The 20,304-nt window shown below is 42.7% G+C and overlaps 1 protein-coding gene across 13 annotated transcripts; it reads right to left on the bottom strand.

Moving 5' to 3' along the window:
- Nucleotides 1-8,527: 8,527 nt before the first annotated feature.
- On the bottom strand, nt 8,528-11,409 carry LOC123117701 (uncharacterized). Of its 13 annotated transcripts, XR_006457507.1 has the most exons (6): nt 10,990-11,409; nt 10,791-10,894; nt 10,154-10,223; nt 9,428-9,517; nt 9,063-9,133; nt 8,528-8,974 (listed from the first exon to the last, which is right to left on the bottom strand). XR_006457507.1 is itself a non-coding variant. In XM_044538407.1 (3 exons), the coding sequence occupies exons 1-3, from the start codon at nt 11,257-11,259 to the stop codon at nt 8,886-8,888; spliced, it is 432 nt and encodes a 143-aa protein (XP_044394342.1). In that variant the 5' UTR covers nt 11,260-11,409; the 3' UTR covers nt 8,528-8,885. The 13 variants fall into 13 exon arrangements, 5 of the variants coding, with proteins under 5 accessions (XP_044394342.1, XP_044394349.1, XP_044394374.1 ...); XR_006457497.1 differs by having other exon boundaries at nt 9,063-9,517; nt 10,990-11,403; XR_006457494.1 differs by having other exon boundaries at nt 8,528-9,133; nt 10,990-11,403.
- Between the last annotated feature and the right edge of the window lie 8,895 nt (nt 11,410-20,304).

Below are 20,304 nucleotides of genomic sequence, written 5' to 3'. Positions count from 1 at the left end.
ATTGTTCGTGTGCATTTTAGTATCTCTACATATGTTGATTATGTTGATTGTGATGTGGTACCTATGCAAGCATGTTCCTTATTACTTGGTCGACCATGGCAATTTGATAAAAATTATGTACACCATGGCAGAAACAATCAGTATACTCTTGTTCATAAGGATAAAAAAATTACTTTGCTTCCTATGACTCCTGATTCCATTTTGAAAGATGATATTAATAGAGCTAATAAAGCAAAACAGGACAAAAATAAGAGTGAAAATCAGATTGTGGCAAAAGAATTTAAGCAACAAATGAAGCCTAATAGTAAACCATCTAGTGTTGATTCTGAAATTAAACTGAAAAGTGCATGTTTACTTGCCACTATATCTGATATTGATGAGCTAGATTTCAGCAAATCTGTTTGCTATGCTTTTGTGTGCAAAGAGGCATTATTTTCATTCGAGGACGTGACTTCCTCTTTGCCTCCTGCTGTCACTAACATTTTGCAGGAGTTCGCTGACGTCTTTCCACAAGACGTGCCACCGGGATTACCTCCCATTCGAGGGATTGAGCATTAGATTGACTTAATTCCCGGTGCATCATTACCCAACTGTGCACCATACCTTACCAATCCAGAGGAGACGAAGGAGATTATGTGTCAAGTACATGAGCTGCTCGACAAAGGTTATATACGCAAATCCCTTAGTCCTTGTGTTGTTCCTATTATTCTAGTGCCAAAAAAGGATGGTACATCACGTATGTGTGTTCATTGTAGAGGCATTAATAATATTACTATTCATTATCGTCATCCTATTCCTAGGCTAGATGATATGCTTGATGAATTGAGTGGCTCTACAATATTCTCCAAAGTTGATTTGCGTAATGGATACCATCAAATTCATATTGGGAGATGAATGGAAAACAACATTTAAAACTAAGTTTGGATTATATGAGTGGTTAGTCATGCCTTTTGGGTTAACTAATGCACCTAGTACTTTCATGAGATTAATGAACGAAGTTTTGCGTGCTTTCATTGGACGATTTGTTGTAGTTTACTTTGATGACATATTGATTTATAACAGATCTTTGGAAGAACATTTGGAACGTTTACGTGCTGTTTTTACTGCTCTACGTGATGCACGTTTGTTTGGTAACGTTGGGAAGTGCACCTTTTGCACCGACGGAGTATCTTTTCTTGGCTATGTTGTTACTCCACAGGGAATTGAAGTTGACAAAGCCAAGATTGAATCTATTGAGAGTTGGCCGCATCCCAAAACGGTCACACAACTGAGGAGTTTTCTTGGCCTCGCTGGATTCTATAGGCGTTTTGTGAGAGATTTCAGCACCATTGCTGCACCTCTCAATGAGCTTACAAAGAAAGATGTGCCTTTTCTTTGTGGTACCGCACAGGAAGAAGCCTTCATGGTATTGAAAGATAAGTTGACACATGCTCCTTTACTCCAACTTCCTGATTTTAGTAAGACTTTTGAGCTTGAATGTGATGCTAGTGGAATTGGATTAGGAGGTGTGTTATTACAAGATGGCAAACATGTTACATACTTTCCTAAAAAATTGAGTGGGCCTAGTCTGAATTATTATACTTATGATAAAGAATTTTATGCTCTTGTTCGGACTTTAGAAACATGGCAACATTATTTATGGCCCAAAGAATTCGTTATACACTCTGATCATGAATCTTTGAAACATATTAAAAGTCAAGCTAAACTGAATCGTAGACATGCTAAATGGGTTGAATTCATTGAGACTTTCCCTTATGTCATTAAACACAAGAAGGGAAAGAAAATGTTATTGTTGATGCATTGTCTCGTTGCTATACTACGCTTTCACAACTTGACTTCAAAATATTTGGTTTGGAGACCATCAAAGATCAATATGTGCATGATGTTGATTTTAAAGATGTAATGCAGAATTGTAAAGAAGGAAGAATGTGGAACAAGTTCGTCGATAATGATGGATTTGTGTTCCGTGCTAACAAGCTATGCATTCCAGCTAGCTCCGTTCGTCTTTTGTTGTTGCAGGAGGGGCATGGAGGAGGACTAATGTGACACTTTGGCGTGAAGAAGATGGAGGACGTACTTGCTACACATTTCTTTTGGCCAAAGATGAGACGGGATGTTGAGCGTTTTATTGCTCCCTACATTACATGTCAAAAAGCTAAGTCATGACTCAATCCTCATGGTTTTATATGCCTTTGCCTGTACCTAGTGTTCCTTGGGAGGATATATCTATGGACTTTGTTTTAGGTTTACCTCGAACAAAGAAGGGGAGGGATAGCATATTTGTTGTCGTGGATAGATTCTCGAAAATGGCACACTTTATACCATGTCATAAAAGTGATGATGCTGTTAATGTTGCTGATTTGTTCTTTCGTGAAATTATTCGCTTGCATGGTGTGCCAAATTCTATTGTTTCAGATCATGATACTAAATTTCTTAGCCACTTTTGGAGATGTTTATGGGCTAAGTTGGGGACTAAACTGCTTTTTAGTACTACTTGTCACCCCCATACTGATGGACAAACTGAAGTAGTCAATAGAACATTGTCTACTATGCTTAGGGCTGTTTTGAAGAATAATAAGAAAATGTGGGAGGAATGCTTGCCTCATATTGAATTTTCTTATAATCGTTCATTGAATTCTACTACTAAGATGTGCCCTTTTGAAGTTGTGTATGGTTTCCTACCTCGTGCACCTATTGATTTGTTGCCTCTTCCATCTTCGGAGAAGGTTAATTTTTATGCTAAACAACATGCTGAATTGATTTTAAAAATGCATGAGTTAACAAAGGAAAACATTGAGCGTATGAATGCTAAATATAAACTTGCTGGAGATAAGGGTAGAAAACATGGTGTGTTTGCACCTGGAGATCTTGTTTGGTTGCATTTGCGTAAGGATAGATTTCCTGATTTGTGCAAATCAAAGCTAATGGCACGTGTTGATGGTCCCTTTAAGGTGTTAGAGAAAATAAATGATAATGCATATAAACTGGAGCTGCCTGCAGATTTTGGGGTTAGTCCCACTTTTAACATTGCAGATTTGAAGCCTTATTTGGGTGAGGAAGATGAACTTCCGTCGAGGACGACTTCATTTCAAGATGGGGAGGATGAGGAGGACATCAATACCATTGTTACACCCACAACCCCTGCTGCTATACATACTGGACCAATTACTGCCTAAATTGGATACATTTGTTTTTCTTACAAATGAAGGGCCTAGCTTGGAGAAGGATGAACATTGGAGCAAGAACAAACATGGAGATGATGGCATGTGCAAGGGGAACAAGAACGGAGTTACAAGTGATGATTTCAGGGCTTCGAAGCCACCATAACGAGTGCATGAAGCCTTGGACGAAATATACAAGATGCCACTTCATAAATTTCGTCTAGAGGCTATTCTAGGTGCTGCGTCACCTTTTTATTGGGCCAGGCCCATGTAATTTTGAAATACATAATTATAGGCTATTTTTAGAGTCCGTATGTATGGGGAAACAAGAGATAGGTTTGGTTGAGGACCCCTCCACCAATGGCCACGAAATTCCCCCCTCTTCCTCCATATATACAGCCCTTAGGGCACCATTTAGACTTTGGGTTTTGTTTAGATTAAAAGTTCGCCATAGCTGCAACTTCGCGTACTTCGTTTGTGTTCAACGACCAGACAAAGGCGTCACAGAACCCCACCTTCATTAATAAATCTTTCCTCTATTATTCACAATATCCAGATTGCAATCTTAGTTTCTTGCTTGTTCTTCGTTTGCTTGCAAGAAATAGACCTTCGTGGTCAGGTTGATCATGCTCCGGCGTGGTCAATAACCTCTCGGAGTTCATTTAGCGATTGCTAAGGCACGACGTCCTCGCACGTTCGTAGTCGGATCATCAAAGTCGACTTCCACCAAAATGATAGCCACCATCTCATCGAAAGACGGGACACCTTTGCCTCTATCACGTCATGGCCAGCATTGGAAAGGCAATGGAGAAGATGGATGACATTGAGAAGACAATCGACACCAAGTTGGACACCAAGTTCGATGAATTACTCAAACGTCTCCCACAACTAGCTCTACACCGTGATACAGTAGGGCGAGCACAGCGTGTTCCTCTTGAGCCAAGACAAAATTCTGGTGCCGTTGCTACTGTTGTTGGTGCTTCTGGAGCTCCTGCTGCTACTGCAGAGGTGGAGGACTATTACGAGGATGAGGTTGATCAAAATAAAAACTACGTGCAGCCACCAGCACCACCACCAGCAGGTCGACCTCAGGTATATATTCTCAACAGTAGGCCTGCACCACCACCTCAGGTACGAGATAATGACCGTATTCCTAAACTGAAATTGAATATTCCACCATTTGAGGGTAGATATGTTCCTGATATATATATATATATATATATATATATATATATATATATATATATATATATATATATATATATCTTACTTGGGAGTTAGAAACTGAACAACGTTTTACATGTTTACATTATCCCGAGGAGAGACGGGTTGCTGCTGTTGTTTGTGCTTTCACTAGTTTTGCATGTGTACGGTGGTTTGAACATTGTAGATTATATCCTATTCCAGCTACTTGGGCTATCTTTGAAAACTGCTATGCATACTCGTTGGGTTCCACCATATTATCAACGTGAAGTGCTTCAAAAATTGCAGTGTTTGAGACAAGGGAAAAATTCAGTAGAAGAATATTATCAGGAATTACAAACTGGCATGATTAGATGTGGTATTGTTGAGGAGAATGAAGCTATGCTTGCACGTTTTATGGGTGCATTAAATAGAGAGATTCAGACCATTCTAGAGTATAAGGAGTATACTAATATCACTCGTTTACTCTTCTTCTTCCATGGCATCAACAGGGCACACAAGTGATATTATTTGTCGTCGTTGTAAGGTAAGAGGTCATTATGCGAGAGAATGCAAATCTCAGTGTGTGATGATTGCTACTGAGTATGGTGGGTATGAGTCCGCTAGTGACTATGATGAGGAGACTTTGGCTCTTTATTACACCTGAAGAACATGGTGGAGATGATTCTGAACATGAGACGCAATACATGGCTCCTGAAGATGCTGACAGGTATGAATGTTTAGTTCCTCAACGTGTTTTGAGTGTGCAGGTCACACAAGCTGAGCAAAATCAGAGGCATAACTTGTTTCATACAAAGGGAGTTGTGAAGGAACGTTCTATTCGCGTCAGCATTGATGGAGGGAGCTACAACAACTTGGCTAGCATGGAGATGGTGGAGAAGTTATTTCTCACCACAAGACCGCATCCACATCCTTATTATATCCAATGGTTCAATAACAGTGGCAAGGTTAAGGTAACACGTGATGTTCGTGTGCATTTTAGTATCTCTACATATGCTGATTATGTTGATTGTGATGTGGTACCCATGCAAGCATGTTCCTTATTACTTGGTAGACCATGGAAATTTGATAAAAAAATCTGTACACCATGGTAGAAACAATCAGTATACTCTTGTTCATAAGGATAAACATATTACTTTGCTTCCTATGTCTCCTGATTCCATTTTGAAAGATGATATTAATAGAGCTAATAAAGCAAAACAGGAGAAAAATAAGAGTAAAAATTAGATTGTGGCAAAAGATTTTGAGCAACAAATGAAGCCTAATAATAAACCATCTAGTGTTGCTTCTGAAATTAAATTGAAAAGTGCATGTTTATTTGCCACTAAATTTGATATTGATGAGCTAGATTTCAGCAAATCAGTTTGCTATGCTTTTGTGTGCAAAGAGGCATTATTTTCATTCGAGGATGTGCCTTCCTCTTTGCCTCCTGCTGTCACTAACATTTTGCAGGAGTTCGCTAACGTCTTTCCACAGACGTGCCACCGGGATTACCGCCTATTCGAGGGATTGAGCATCAGATTGACTTAATTCCCGGTGCTTCACTGCCAAACCGTGCGCCATACCGTACCAATCCAGAGGAGACGAAGGAGATTATGCGTCAAGTACATGAGCTTCTCGACAAAGGTTATATATGCGAATCCCTTAGTCCTTGTGCTATTCCTATTATTCTAGTGCCGAAAAAGGATGGTACATCGTGTATGTGTGTTGATTGTAGAGGCATTAATAATATTACTATTCGTTATCGTCATCCTATTCCTAGGCTAGATGATATGCTTGATGAATTGAGTGGCTCTACAATATTCTCCAAAGTTGATTTGCGTAGTGGATACCATAAAATCCGTATGAAATTGGGGGATGAATGGAAAACAACATTTAAAACTAAGTTTGGATTATATGATTGGTTAGTCATGCCTTTTGGGTTACTAATACACCTAGTACTTTCATGAGATTAATGAACGAATTTTTATGTGCTTCCATTGGACGATTTGTGGTAGTCTATTTTGATGATACACTGATTTATAGCAGATCTTTGGAGGAACATTTGGAACATTTACGCGCTATTTTTATTGCTTTACGTGATGCACGTTTGTTTGGTAACCTTGGGAAGTGCACCTTTTGCACCGACCAAGTATCTTTTCTTGGCTATGTTGTTACTCCACAGGGAATTGAAGTTGATAAAGCCAAGGTTGAAGCTATTGAGAGTTGTCCGCAGCCCAAAATGGTCACACAAATGAGGAGTTTTCTTGGCCTCTCTAGATTCTATAGGCGTTTTGTGAGAGATTTGAGCACCATTGCTGCACCTCTCAATGAGCTTACAAAGAAAGATGTGCCTTTTGTTTGGGGTACCGCATAGGAAGAAGCCTTCATGGTATTGAAAGATAAGTTGACACATGCTCCTTTACTCCAACTTCCTGATTTTAATAAGACTTTTGAGTTTGAATGTGATGCTAGTGGAATTGGATTAGGAGGTGTGTTACTACAAGATGGCAAACCTGTTGCATACTTTTCTGAAAAACTGAGTGGGCCTAGTCTGAATTATTCTACTTATGATAAATAATTATATGCTCTTGTTCGGACTTTAGAAACATGGCAACATTATTTATGGACCAAAGTATTTGTTATACATTCTGATCATGAATCTTCGAAACATATTAAAAGTCAAGCTAAACTGAATCGTAGACATGCTAAATTGGTCGAATTCATTGAGACTTTCCCTTATGTCATAAAACATAAGAAGGGTAAAGAAAATGTTATTGTTGATGCTTTGTCTCGTCGCTATACTATGCTTTCACAACTTGACTTCAAAATATTTGGTTTGAAGACTATCAAAGAGAAATATGTGCATGATGCTTATTTTAAAGATGTAATGAGAATTGTAAAGAAGGAAGACTGTGGAACAAGTTTGTCGTTAATGATGGATTTGTGTTCCTTGCTAACAAACTATGCATTCCAGCTAGCTCCGTTCGTCTTTTGTTGTTGCAGGAGGCGCATGGAGGAGGATTAATGGGACACTTTGGCGTGAAGAAGATGGAGGACGTACTTGCTACACATTTCTTTTGGCCAAAGATGAGACGGGATGTTGGGCGTTTTATTGCTCGTTGCATTACATGTCAAAAAGCTAAGTCATGACTCAATCCTCATGGTTTTATATGCCTTTGCCTGTACCTAGTGTTCCTTGGGAGGATATATCTATAGACTTTGTTTTAGGTTTACCTCGAACAAAGAAGGGGGGGATAGCATATTTGTTATCGTGGATAGATTCTCGAAAATGAAACACTTTATATCATGTCATAAAAGCGATGATGCTGTTAATCTTGTTGATTTGTTCTTTCGTGAAATTATCCGCTTGCATGGTGTGTCGAATACTATTGTTTCAAATCGCGATACTAAATTTCTTAGCCACTTTTAGAGATGTTTATGGGCTAAGTTGGGGACTAAACTGCTTTTTAGTACTACTTGTCACCCCCAAACTGATGGACAAACTGTAGTAGTCAATAGAACATTGTCTACTATGCTTAGGGCTATTTTGAAGAATAATAAGAAAATGTGGGAGGAATGCTTGCCTCATATTGAATTTTCTTATAATCGTTCATTGCATTCTACTACTAAGATGTGCCCTTCTAAAATTGTGTATGGTTTCCTACCTCATGCACCTATTGATTTGTTGCCTCACTACAGGAATCAGCTACTTTGCCGTCCGCCAAGGCAGACGGCAAAGGCATGGATGGCGAACGGCAAAGGCCTTTGCCATCTGCCGCGGACGGCAAAAGGCGCCGGCAAAGATAGCATCGATAAAGACATTCTTTGCCGTCTACTTTCTAAAGCGGACGACAAAGGGGCCTTTGCCATCAGCGGCTGATGACAAAGAAAACCAATGGCAATAAATTCTTTGTTAGTCTGTTAGGTGGCTAACGGCAGTCTTTGCCGTCCGCGGCTGACGGCAAAGAAGCAAAGGTCTTTGACGTCTGCCAGCAGATGGCAAAGTTTTTGTTTCTTTGCCATCTGCCAGCAGACGGCAAAGTGTCCAAGTGTCCAGATGCACAGACGGCAAATCTCCTTCTTTGTCATCTCTGTCATTGATTTACAGTATGTTCAGCAATTCATATTCATATGTATAGCGCATGCATATATCACAAATATCAACACAGACCACAGGAAAATAAGACAAGATCATCCATAAAAACATATATATCATACGACCTGTATCACAAAGTAAGACGAGATCACACAAGTGTCGACAAATAAGATCACAAAGGTTGGCCTCCACATAACACAAAACTTAGGTGAGCATCATGGGATCTAGCAGCAACAACACCTAACCTACTGGATGGACACTGCAGTCCAGACCCAACACCACAAGCACACTACATACTGATTTGCGACTGCGCCGGTGATGCAACCACCACAACCAAAATTAAAAAGGCAAGGGAGGTGGGTGGTCCAGGTTGTTGTCTCCACGCCGCCTATGTTTGCCATCTCGAAATGCCAACAGGTCCAGGTTGTGGTCATCAGCCTTCTTCATGCCATCAGCATGATCACCATTGTCTCCCGCACCCCGTCATCATCAGACTGATTTGCTGCTGCTGCTGCTCGTCCTCCTACTCCATCTGCATGGACAAGAGCAAGTTAGTTGAATGGCATGCACGATAAAACTGCAAGGCATATATATTCATCTAGATTAATTCTACTAAGTACAGATTTTGCATGGATGGGTTTGACTTCAACAGAGACTGAAAGAAGAGCATTTTCCCCTCCCAATCCAAAACCTGCAGTACAAATACAACTCTAAGAGAAGGAACTGTGGTACAACAAGAGGCGCTCCAAATCGAACTAAATCTCGGTTTCTTTATTTATCTAAGGAACATCACAACCATAACTTCTGCCAAGCAAGCAGTTATCATACTATCAGCTAAAGAAAAACAAAGGAAGATCATGTGTCACTTTCAGGGAAAACATCAGAAGTAGATGATAGGCAAAAGTAGATGATCATCAAATTCCATCACACTCCACAGTGAATAATGCTACTACTATTGATAGCAAGGACTAACTATTCCCACTACCTGGATGCAGCGTCCTTCATTTTGCAAACAAAAAAGGAGCACATTATCCAATTCCTTCACATACATAAATGAATAGCAGCAACCAAATTCCTTCACATACATAAATGTACAAGTCAATCATCCGACACGTACAATAATATATGGATGTAAACTCCATCATGTACATGAAAAGAAAGTTCAGCTGGATTACGAATCAGTCACATATATAAACAATATCCAGTCAAAAAGGAAGGTCCAGTAAAAAAAACTAACATTCGGACTAGGAGCAATACATCAAACCATCAACGTATATCAGAAAAAAGCTATATGGAGGCAACAATGTCGAAACCTATAAAAACAGAGGATCCACCAAATACTAAATAAAAATAAATTTACTTTTTCACTGGCACCTGGCACCTCAGTTGTTAAGTACATATGCCAAAAGTAAAAGAAACTGATTTCATTTTTTGCGGAAAAAAGAACTGATTGCAACCAAAGATTCTAAATAGAAGAAGGTATGTCATAAAAATGCTAAGGATAAAGGAAATTGACTGCGTGACATTGGTGCTAGATAGATTAGTGTATGTAATAAAATGTTAATCTTCTTTTTTGTGGGCGAATACAATTTTAATCTTCATCGCAACTTACCATCAAATATTTATTCATATTACGAAGTTTGCAATTTTCTACCAGCATATTTATTCACTAAACAGCAAGCACGGATTGGGTTTGAAGCAGTCAACTTACATATACTCCCATGGACTGAATAAAGGGCACCTCATATTTGGTTTGAGAATGTCAATATTTCCAAGTAACTCTAGCAAGATGAACAAAGCCAGTCAATCATACATCATCAGCCATTTGCCAATTTATTGAACTAATAATGAGCACAGAGAAACTAAGATCAGTTCATATCCCACTACATATATGCGGCAATTGCGTTGGTTTGCTGGTTTGCTGACGGCCACGCCAAACAAAGAGCTGATTGAACAGCTCATGTCACATCTAATATCAGAGAAAGCGCATAACCACTGCGATGCTTGTTGCTGAGCTGGTGACGAGTGCTCAGAGACGAGGCTAACGAACCTCCAATTCACAGCGAATCTAACACTCACTCCACCTCCTCGGACCTGTCGCTGGTGATCAATGAAAGGCAAAACAAAGCGAGTTTCTAAAATAATTCAGTTAACAGAATCGCTAGACTCATCTACTAATTCATGTGTGGCTAACTTGCTAGTACTACACTACACGATGGGAAAGAGGTCCCAAATTCAGTGTGAGATGAGCTTACGAATTCAGTTAACAATGAACCTGAATCTATGCCTATGTCTGAAGGGAAAGAAGAAGGTTGGGGCTTTGAGGATGGAGGGAGGGAGGGACTGACAGGGCAATCCAGAAGGCGCCGACGAGGGGGACGACGCCCCAGAGCAGGCCGCAGGCGAGCCCCACCGCCTGCCGGATCCAATGCACTGCGTCCAGCAGCTGGTCCTGCACACCAAAACCCAGACACCGAACCAATCAGAACCTCACGGAGTCACTCCGGGACACGCCGCCGCCGCCACCGGCGGTGGCGGCACACATACCTTATCCAAGTACGCGTCGGGGTCGAGGTACCGGATGGGGTTCGCCTTGGCCTCGATGCAGTCACCGAGGCGGGCGGGCTTGAGGTGGTTGATGTATCTTGAAGGGCTGCGACCATCCTGACCACGCCGACGTCGCTGTGCCCGCAGCAACAGCAGCTCGACGCTGCTGGGGCCTCCTCGCGGCGCACCACCACCAGTGCCTAGGCGTGGCTCTCCTGTGCGAGGAGAGAAGCCGGTCAGTGGAGATGGTGAGCGGGGAGAGGTGACCATGAGGAGGAGAGCTAGGTGGTGGGGAACCGCGGGGATCGCCCGAATCTGGCGGCGGCATGGGGTGGAGAAAGGGGATCGAGGAAGACGAGAGAGATGGTATCCAATGTGACGTGGGTGTGTGTGCGTGGGTTGGGCATGGGTGGGTGTGCATCGTGGGTGGGGCCCGGGGCTGTGTGGGTCGTGGGTGGGTGTGTGCCAAGTCATCGATCCGTGTCCATGGCATGCGTTTATTCTTTGCCTTCTGTCGGAGTCGGGGGCGGCCGTTAGATACGTTAGATTATTTTCTTTGCCGTCCGTTTTCAGACTCTTTGCCGTCTGCAAAAAATATATCCGTTAGGTCATTTTCGTTAGTGGGTCACCCACCCTCTTTGTCGTCTGCTAGCAGACGGCAAAGATTTTATGTCGTCAGCTAGCTGACGACAAAGAGCAGGTTGACGGCAAACACTCTCTTTGCCGTCCGTTTTTTTGCTGTTAGCTTTCTATAAGCTGATGGCAAAGACCTTCTTTGCCGTCAGCGAGCAGACGGCAAAGAGCTGGCTGACGGCAAAGATCCTGATTCTAGTAGTGCATCTCCATCTTCGGAGAAGGTTAATTTTGATGCTAAACAACGTGCTGAATTGATTTTAAAAATGCATGAGTTAACTAAGGAAAACATTGAGCGTATGAATGCTAAATATAAACTTGTTGGAGATCAGGGTAGAAAACATGTTGTGTTTGTACCTAGAGACCTTGTTTGGTTACATTTGCGTAAGGATAGGTTTCCTGATTTGTGCAAATCAAAACTAATGCCACGTGCTGACGGACCTTTTAAGGTGTTAGAGAAAAATAAATGATAATGCATATAAACTTCAGCTGCCTACAGATTTTGGGGTTAGTCCCACTTTTAACATTGCAGATTTGAAGCCTTATTTGGGCGAGGAAGATGAACTTCCGTCGAGGACGACTTCATTTCAAGAAGGGGAGGATGATGAGGACATCGATACCATTGTTACACCCACAACCCCTACTGCTATACATACTGGACCAATTACTAGAGCTCGCGCACGCCAATTAAATTACCAGGTACTTTCATTTCTTGGTAATGATTCTAATGTTCATGAGAATATGATGTTGCCTAAATTGGATACATTTGTTTGCTTACAAATGAAGGGCCTAGCTTGGAGAAGGATGAACATTGGAGCAAGAACAAGCATGGAGATGATGGCATGCGCAAGGGGAATAAGAACGGAGTTACAAGTGATGATTTCGGGACGTTGAAGCCACCATAATGAGTGCATGAAGCATTGGACGAAATATATAAGATGCTACTTCATAGTTTTCGTCCACAGACTATTCTAGGTGCTGCGTCACCTTATTATTGGGCCAAGCCCATGTTATTTCGAAATACTTGATTATAGGCTGTTTTTAGAGTCTGTATGTGTGGGGAAACAAGAGTAATGGTTTGTTTCGGACCCCTCCCTCAAGGGCCACGAAATTTCCCCCCTCTTCCTCCATATATATAGCCCTTAGGGCGTCGTTTAGACTTTGGGTTTTGTTTAGACTAAAAGTTCGTCATAGCTGCAACTTCGCGTACTTCGTTTGTGTTCAACGACCAGACTAAGGCATCACAGAACCCCACCTTCATTAATAAAGCTTTCCTCTGTTATTCGTAATATCCATATTGCAATCTTAGTTTCTTACTTGTTCTTTGTTTGCTTGCAGGAAATAGACCTTCGTGGTCAGGTTGATCGTGCTCCGGCGTGGTCAATAACCTCTCGGAGTTGGTTTAGTGATTGCTAAGGCGCGATGTCCTCGCACGTTCGTAGTCGCATCGTCAAAGTTGACTTCCACCAAAATGATAGCCACCATCTCATCGAAAGACGGGACACCTTTGCCTCTATCATTATGTATGATCTCTAGCTTGTATTGCTACTAATTTTGTTGAATTCCATCTGCTTAGTTTACACATTATACTTGTGAATAAGACATGTGTTCCTGTTTCTAGGATATACAATATCTGTCTATCACACAATGTTCTTACATCAAATTACTACTGTTGTGTAAGCTGCAACAATCACTTATCATAAGACACCTTTGACTTGGGAGTGTGATATAGGTTACATCTCGCATTCTTTTCTAGCCTGTACTACTAATTTGTTGAAATGGCACTTATGACGAGACAATTTTAACTTGGTAGAGTGATATTCGTTGCATCTTTCATATGGTGTCTAGCTTTCATTGCTTCTAATTTGTTGAAATGCCTTCTCCTTAGTTTACACATTATAAGCTGTGAATATGCAATGCTGTGAATATGCAATGGCACTAATGACGAGAGACCTCTAACTTGGTAGTGTGATGTTGTGATGTAGGGTAGAACCCTAGAGGTCGATCTTTCACATTTGGAGGGAATCCTACAAAGAACACGAAGAACACGAGAGGGGAAACGAGGGGAAAACACGAGAAAACACTCAACCAACAAGAATATAGTCACACATGCGCTAGATCATCGAGACACAAAGTGATATAAGATCCGAATCCAACAAAGGAAGATACATAGAGTAACCGGTTCTTCTCCGAGAGGAGGTCTTGAGTTCTTCCCGTTAGGGGCCTTGAATCCAAGTGGATCTTCTCCATAGAGGCACAGTCTCTCTTGGAGGAGCAGACCCGGATGGATGAGCGAGGCTCTATCTCACAAATGAGATATCACAACGCTGACCCTAGCTAGAGGTGGGAGAGGTTTATTTATAGTCTAAGTGGACGAAAGGGTAAGTGGCTTCGGCCCAACACACGGGCGGACGAACAGGCATCGGACATCCGACGGTCACCGATCGTCCGAAGGCTCACGAGGGTCCGGACGTTCGGTAACGGACGGGCGTCCGATGTTTCGGCTCTGGTCAGGAATTGTCGGTCGTCCGGTCAGGATCAGTCGTCCGGTCATCCGGAAGTCTCTGTTCTTCCAATGTTTTGGCTCGGGTGTGGTGGTGCCGGTCATTCGGAGAGGCTCGGTCGTCGCTGGGAGGTGTCGGACGTCCGGTCGGCGTCGGTCGTCCGGCCGCTGTAGCATGCGAAGGCTGGGACTTGGCTAGTCGTTTGGAGCCTCCAGGCGTCGGACGTTCGGTCGGTGTCGGTCGTCCGATGACTAGGAGTTTCGAGTGGTCCTTCTTCTTGCCCGTTGAACTTGGTGTCCTCGCCGTCTTGTCCATTCGGTGTAGCTGATCCGTGGCTCTCCTCCAAACACCTGATCACACATAGGGTCTCCGCATGAGGTAGTAGCCATGTCTCATAAGTAGGGAGTGGGAGTTCGGAGAGGAGCGAGTTTACCTTATCTTCGATAGCCTTTGCCCGAGCTCTTGTCATTGGTCCAAGTGGTGTTGTGGGAGATGTAGATGCGTCCATGGGGATGATTGTGGGATGCTCCGCATCATCTCCCCCCTCCCTTGGGAAAGATCCGACCTCGGATCGAAAACTTCATCACCATGGTATGGCGAGAGGTCTTTGACATTGAAGATGTTGCTCACGTTGTACTTGTCTCGTGGGAGGTCGATCTTGTAATCATTGTTGTTGTAGCATGCTAGCACCTTGAAGGGTCCATCGGCTCGAGGTAGAAGTTTGGACTTGTGCTCGTTGGGGAAGCGGTCCTTGCGTAGGTGTAGCCACACAAGATCTCCTATGTTGAAAATCATGGGTTGCGTGTTGATGTTGAACTTGGTCGCGAGTCGTTGTACTTGGCGCTCGATAGTGTGCCTTGTATCTTCATGCATCTTCTTGAGGTAGCTTGCTCATGTACTCGCGTCCATGTTGGTGCGCTCTTGTAGTGGAAGAGGTAGAATGTCCAATGGGGATAACCGGTTGAAGCTGTAGACGACCTCGAAAGGGGACTTGCTGGTAGTTGAATGTCTTGCGCGGTTGTAGGCGTACTCGGCGATGGGGAGACACTCCTCCCACTCCTTGATGTTCCTCTTGATCAACAAATGAAGTAGAGTGGAGAGTGTACGGTTCATCACCTCCGTTTGGCCGTCGGTTTGAAGATGGTATGCCGAGAGAACAAGAGCTTGATTCCGAGCTTGGCGCATAGAGTCTTCCAAAAGTAACTCAAGAACTTGACGTCGCGGTCCGAGACAATCGTTTTGGGCACTCCATATAGTCGCAAGATTTCCCTACAAAAGATATTCGCAATATGTGAAGCATCGTCTATCTTGTTGCATGGAATAAAACGAGCCATTTTAAAGAATCGGTCCACAACCACTAATGCAGAACCGGGCTATAGCCCCGGTTTGTAAGGGCCTTTAGTGCCGGTTCTATAACCGGCACTAAAGAGTGGGGACTAAACCCCTCCCCCCCATTAGTACCGGTTCGGCACGAACCATCGCTAAAGGGCCACCACGTGGCACGAGCCAAGGCCGGGTGTGGGGAGAGCTTTAGTGCTGGTTGGTGTTATCAACCGGTACTAAAATTTTTGGAGGGTTTTGGTTTTATTATTTATTTTTCCTTTAATTTTGTGTTTTCCATTTAATTCTTTTTCGTTTGCTGGTATTTTACGATACTATATATTGTACACATTATGCATATATAAAAATAGAATTTCCCGTAGAACCAATTTTATATCTCTCCCTAATCTCTCCCTAATAATAAAGCACGGATCGACTTTGTCGGGTTCACCGTCACAATACGTTTTCTTCTCATGTCAAAATATGCTTTTACAATTTGTATGGACAAAATCGTAATATAAACGAGGTGGTACTAATTTTGTCCGTCCGTCAAAACTTTCGCCGTTAAAATTCTTGCGTTCCTGTGGGGTTGAGAAAACATCGTCCAACCTAAGAAACCCCCTGATCGTCAGGCTTTTGGGCCCTACATGTATATCAGGCTTTGGGCCATACATGTATGTTTATCTTTTGATGATCTGGACCTTGCATGCATGTGGTCCGTCATGCCGAAAAAATAATATGATTCTCTCCAATGCTTGTTCGGCTAAATAATAATCCCACATCGCTTATTTACACCTACTCTCAGTGATTCATATACTCCCTCCGGTCCTTTTTACTCTGCACATTGGTTTTGCCGAAAGTCAAACTTTACTTAGTTTGACCAAATTTATATTAAAAATTATTAGCATCTATACTATCTAATAAATATAATATGAAAATATATTCCAAGATGAATCTAAAGATATTGGTGTTGTTATGTGAATGTTTATAATTTTTTATATAAACTTGGTCAAAATTGAATGAGATTGACTTCGGACAAACCTAATATGCAGAGTAAAAAGGACCGGAGGGAGTACGTACCCACTGATGATTCAATAAGCGACCAATCAGTAAACAGAGATGCATAGTATGAGGCAGATGTAAAGATCACATCCGTTCCGCACGCGCACAGGACATCTGTACATATACATCTGACAACTCACTTCATGACCACCACCTCTCTCCCTGAATTGAACGCCACAAATCACAAAGAAAGCCTGGGCCGAGGGGCTGCCACCCCGCCGCCGGCCAGAGCTCCACGTAGCCTCTCGGGGCCGCGCCGCCGAACAGGAGGCGAGCCCGCCTCCCCACCACGAGATCCAGACGCTGCAGAGAAAACCCGATGCCGCTGTCCGCCATGGGCCGGCCCTGGGGCATGGGCGACGGGGCGACGACCCAGGGCCCAGGCGAGGGGGGGGGTGCACATGATGGAGTATATGCATGTACTATATAGCCCGTCGGCCTTCTCGCTCGCTTGGCTCTTTGCCCCTTGGCCCTTGCCGTGTCACCCTCGCCTCGCCGGCTCGTCGTCGCCGCCACACAGCAGTCCGGCAGGCAGGCGCCAGCCCGGCCATCCGGCATCCGGCACCGCAGCAATACGGCAATACCTATACAAGTACGTATCCAACTGGAAGTCAAGAAGTACGCATCCAAGTTTCTGTCCATCCGCAAACCTCAGTTTGACAATCTTAGTAGTTTATTTATTCTTCATTTAGTATGTATGTATTGTAATCCAATCTATCATTTTTTTTGTCATTCTATGTAACATGTCTAGGGTTTCAATCATCCGATCTATAAATTCCTAATTTATGCTCTTTTAATCTTTTCTTCATGATTTTAGGACATCATGTCTAGGGTTATTATTGTTCTGGATGGAGTCATTTGAATTATTATACTCATATTTTAAACTAAAGATGTGTGATTGAAAGTTACTTTTAATAAGTTATATATATAACACATGCATACATATATATTGTCTTAGGACTTAGGATAGAGCAGTGCTATGTGGACGACACAGTTTGGACGACTCATGCACGATAATTAAATCCAGCCCAAGAATCTCATGCACAGAGGAGCAGGCGGCCGCTGGATTCTTGGTCGTGCAACTATCGTCCACACTTTTGTCGTGTGTGCAGCAGTTTCGCTTAGGATATAGAGGCCCATGTCGACGAGTTCGCCTAGGGCCTCCCGAAAGGGCCGGCCAACCGGGCTTAGCCCGACGGCCCTACACCGGCGACGGCGAGGGAAGGCAGGAAGGCTGAAAAGGGGTACCAGCGACACGATTTGGGGCTCGGCATGTGTACTTTTCTGGAGACGACGCAAGGGCGGTGGGAATGAGGGAGAGGAAGAGAATGAGTGCTCGACCTGTGTAGTTTTTTGGTGGTACTTTCTGTCGACCTGATTCAGACTAATCCGGTCAAATGAGGGTTCGATGGAACGACACGTATTGTAATTCTTGTGGCATGCTAGCCGCTCGACACAGCCGCCATGCCGTTGGTAAGTTTTCATTATTTTCCTACATAAAAAGCAAGGATAGATAGCCGGATAGATATGTATGGTGCATCTCTCTATTTTTTTAGTTGGATAGTGCTTTTGTTATGTCTAATTAAATTGGATTATGTGCTCATTGGTCATGACATGCATCAACCGCAGTTAATAGCGATTATATCAACGGCCAATATACATACACTATTGGACCTTTTGAGTAAGACTGAAAAAGATCTTATGAGAATTGACAGTTTTCGTATGGAAGATAGAAAACATATATGGGACACTCTAGAGAAGCATCTCCCAATTGATTTACTTAAGAATAAATTCTCGTTTTAAATTCATTACAATTTTCTTCTTCTTTCTCGACACGCATCACGCTGGTTCTGTGCACCGCTCTCCACTTCTCCTAATCCTTTCACACGAGCCACACATTTTTTCCTTCTGCTTCATCCCCTACCTCCCTCCGCTCGTGCATCTCACACCCAGCGCTTCTCTGCTCAGGCAGCTCACGTCTCGCCATCGCACTGACCCTCGTGAATCTCGCTGCTGCAGTGAAGCCGCCGACGCGGTGTCAGGTGCTGCAATGGAGCTACGACCGACAGCCGGTGCTGTGATGGTGCACCGCCGCGCCGGCGGTGGCGCTGCAGTGAAGCTTGTGGCGGTCATCGGGGTGCCGCGGTGGAGCATCGCCGCACTGGCGGTGGTGTTGGTGATTATGATTTTTTTTCCATTGCAACGCACGGGCCCTTTTGCTAGTCTTTCCCTAATATATATATATATATATATATATATATATATATATATATATATATATATATATATATATATATATATATATATTAGGGAAAGACTAGCAAAAGGGCCCGTGCGTTGCAACGGGAGGAAACATCGGTTACTTTGCAAATCTGAGAAAATGTTTTGTCCTACTCGACTTCATACTAACCTTATTTTGAAAGTGATGGATCATCAGAAATTTATCTAAGGTAGTTCCTTTACATGTAAAAAAGAAACAAACAGTTAAATATTGGGGTGTTACTTTTTCTCAAACGGCAATATATACAGTGTTTGCTGCTTCTCCGCGTAGTACCATTTCTTAGGATCCACAAAGTATTAATAATATGTAAGCCAAAATCATGGGAAGTAGATGTAGCATAGCATGACATACCGGATGATTTTGCAAACACACCACTGAATATATCAAGTAGGACTACTTCTTAATATATAAGATCTCCAAATAGGTACATGTGTATGATGACCACTCTGAAGCTATTTCGTGGTCTTCAAAGGATCTCAGAAAAGATTTTGCTTGATGTCAGAGATGAATAATTTGAACATATTTTTTCCAATAATTAAATTATTACTACACTATAACACAAAGCAAGGAAATGGTACATATGTTCGCCCTAAAAAATGAGACATAGGTTCATCCTTCATACAACCGCAACTTGAAGGCTGCAGAGCGAGGTGGCAAAACCTGTAAGATGCAGCCATGTGAAACACGGTGGAACTGCCACCACAAGATCAATCAACCATCGTTGAGAGAGAAAAATCCTTGACCAGCATTTGACATCGGTCAACGAATCCAACTCCGCTTCTACCGATGATAACCAAAGAACCTTCCTCACAAAAGGAAAATGAGTTTATGACAGTAATATTTTGATCCCGAGGACCCAAATTCAGAGCTATGCCATTATGTTTGTGCAAAACCAGTTAACACAGCATAAAACCAAAACTGAGAAACTCCTATGCCAATCTGTTACATCCTAAACTACTACATATGTCAGCATATAACATATTCATTTGGATTCGATGCCTTGTACGTGCCAGGTTATGGATACTGGTATTTGCTCAAATTACGTGGTACACTTCTCGAAAGCAATATTTGCTAGAAGCAGTAGATGACTCGAACATTTCACACCAGGAACACACGTGCCTGAGTCTGCTCAAAGCATATTTGCACATGTTGGTATTCAACCAAGTAATTAAGTAAAATAGTTTTGTTCTTCGAAAAAAGTAAGATCAGCTTGCTCATCTAATTTAAATGGTTATAACAGAGGATCACCTATCCTAGAACTACCAAATTTCGACAAAACGAAAACCTTAAAGAAGACATACGTGCATATTATAGAGAAGACTAACTAATAGCACGTAGACAGGTTATCTAGGAAGTAGATGGGTTATCTATGCTGGTGGTTCGTAGGGTCGTACCGAGGCGATGAAGAGCCTGGTGACTGACAGCTAGAAGATTGGGCATGACTATGGAGATGAACAGGTGAGAGGCATCGCCAGACCCTGGAGAATCACTGGCCCGCACTGTCCCTGACACAAC

Source organism: Triticum aestivum, chromosome 1B, assembly GCF_018294505.1.
Source record: "Triticum aestivum cultivar Chinese Spring chromosome 1B, IWGSC CS RefSeq v2.1, whole genome shotgun sequence".
NCBI classification, from domain to species: domain Eukaryota; kingdom Viridiplantae; phylum Streptophyta; class Magnoliopsida; order Poales; family Poaceae; genus Triticum; species Triticum aestivum.
This window is presented reverse-complemented; position numbering and strand designations above follow the sequence as displayed.

Excerpts from the sequence above, each read along its gene's own strand:
- LOC123117701 (XM_044538401.1), bottom strand. The coding sequence starts at position 11,259 with ATGGTCACCTCTCCCCGCTCACCATCTCCACTGACCGGCTTCTCTCCT. Across the intron at positions 10,895-10,989 it reads CCGACGCGTACTTGGATAAG|GACCAGCTGCTGGACGCAGT; the intron begins GTATGTGTGCCG and ends TTTGGTGTGCAG.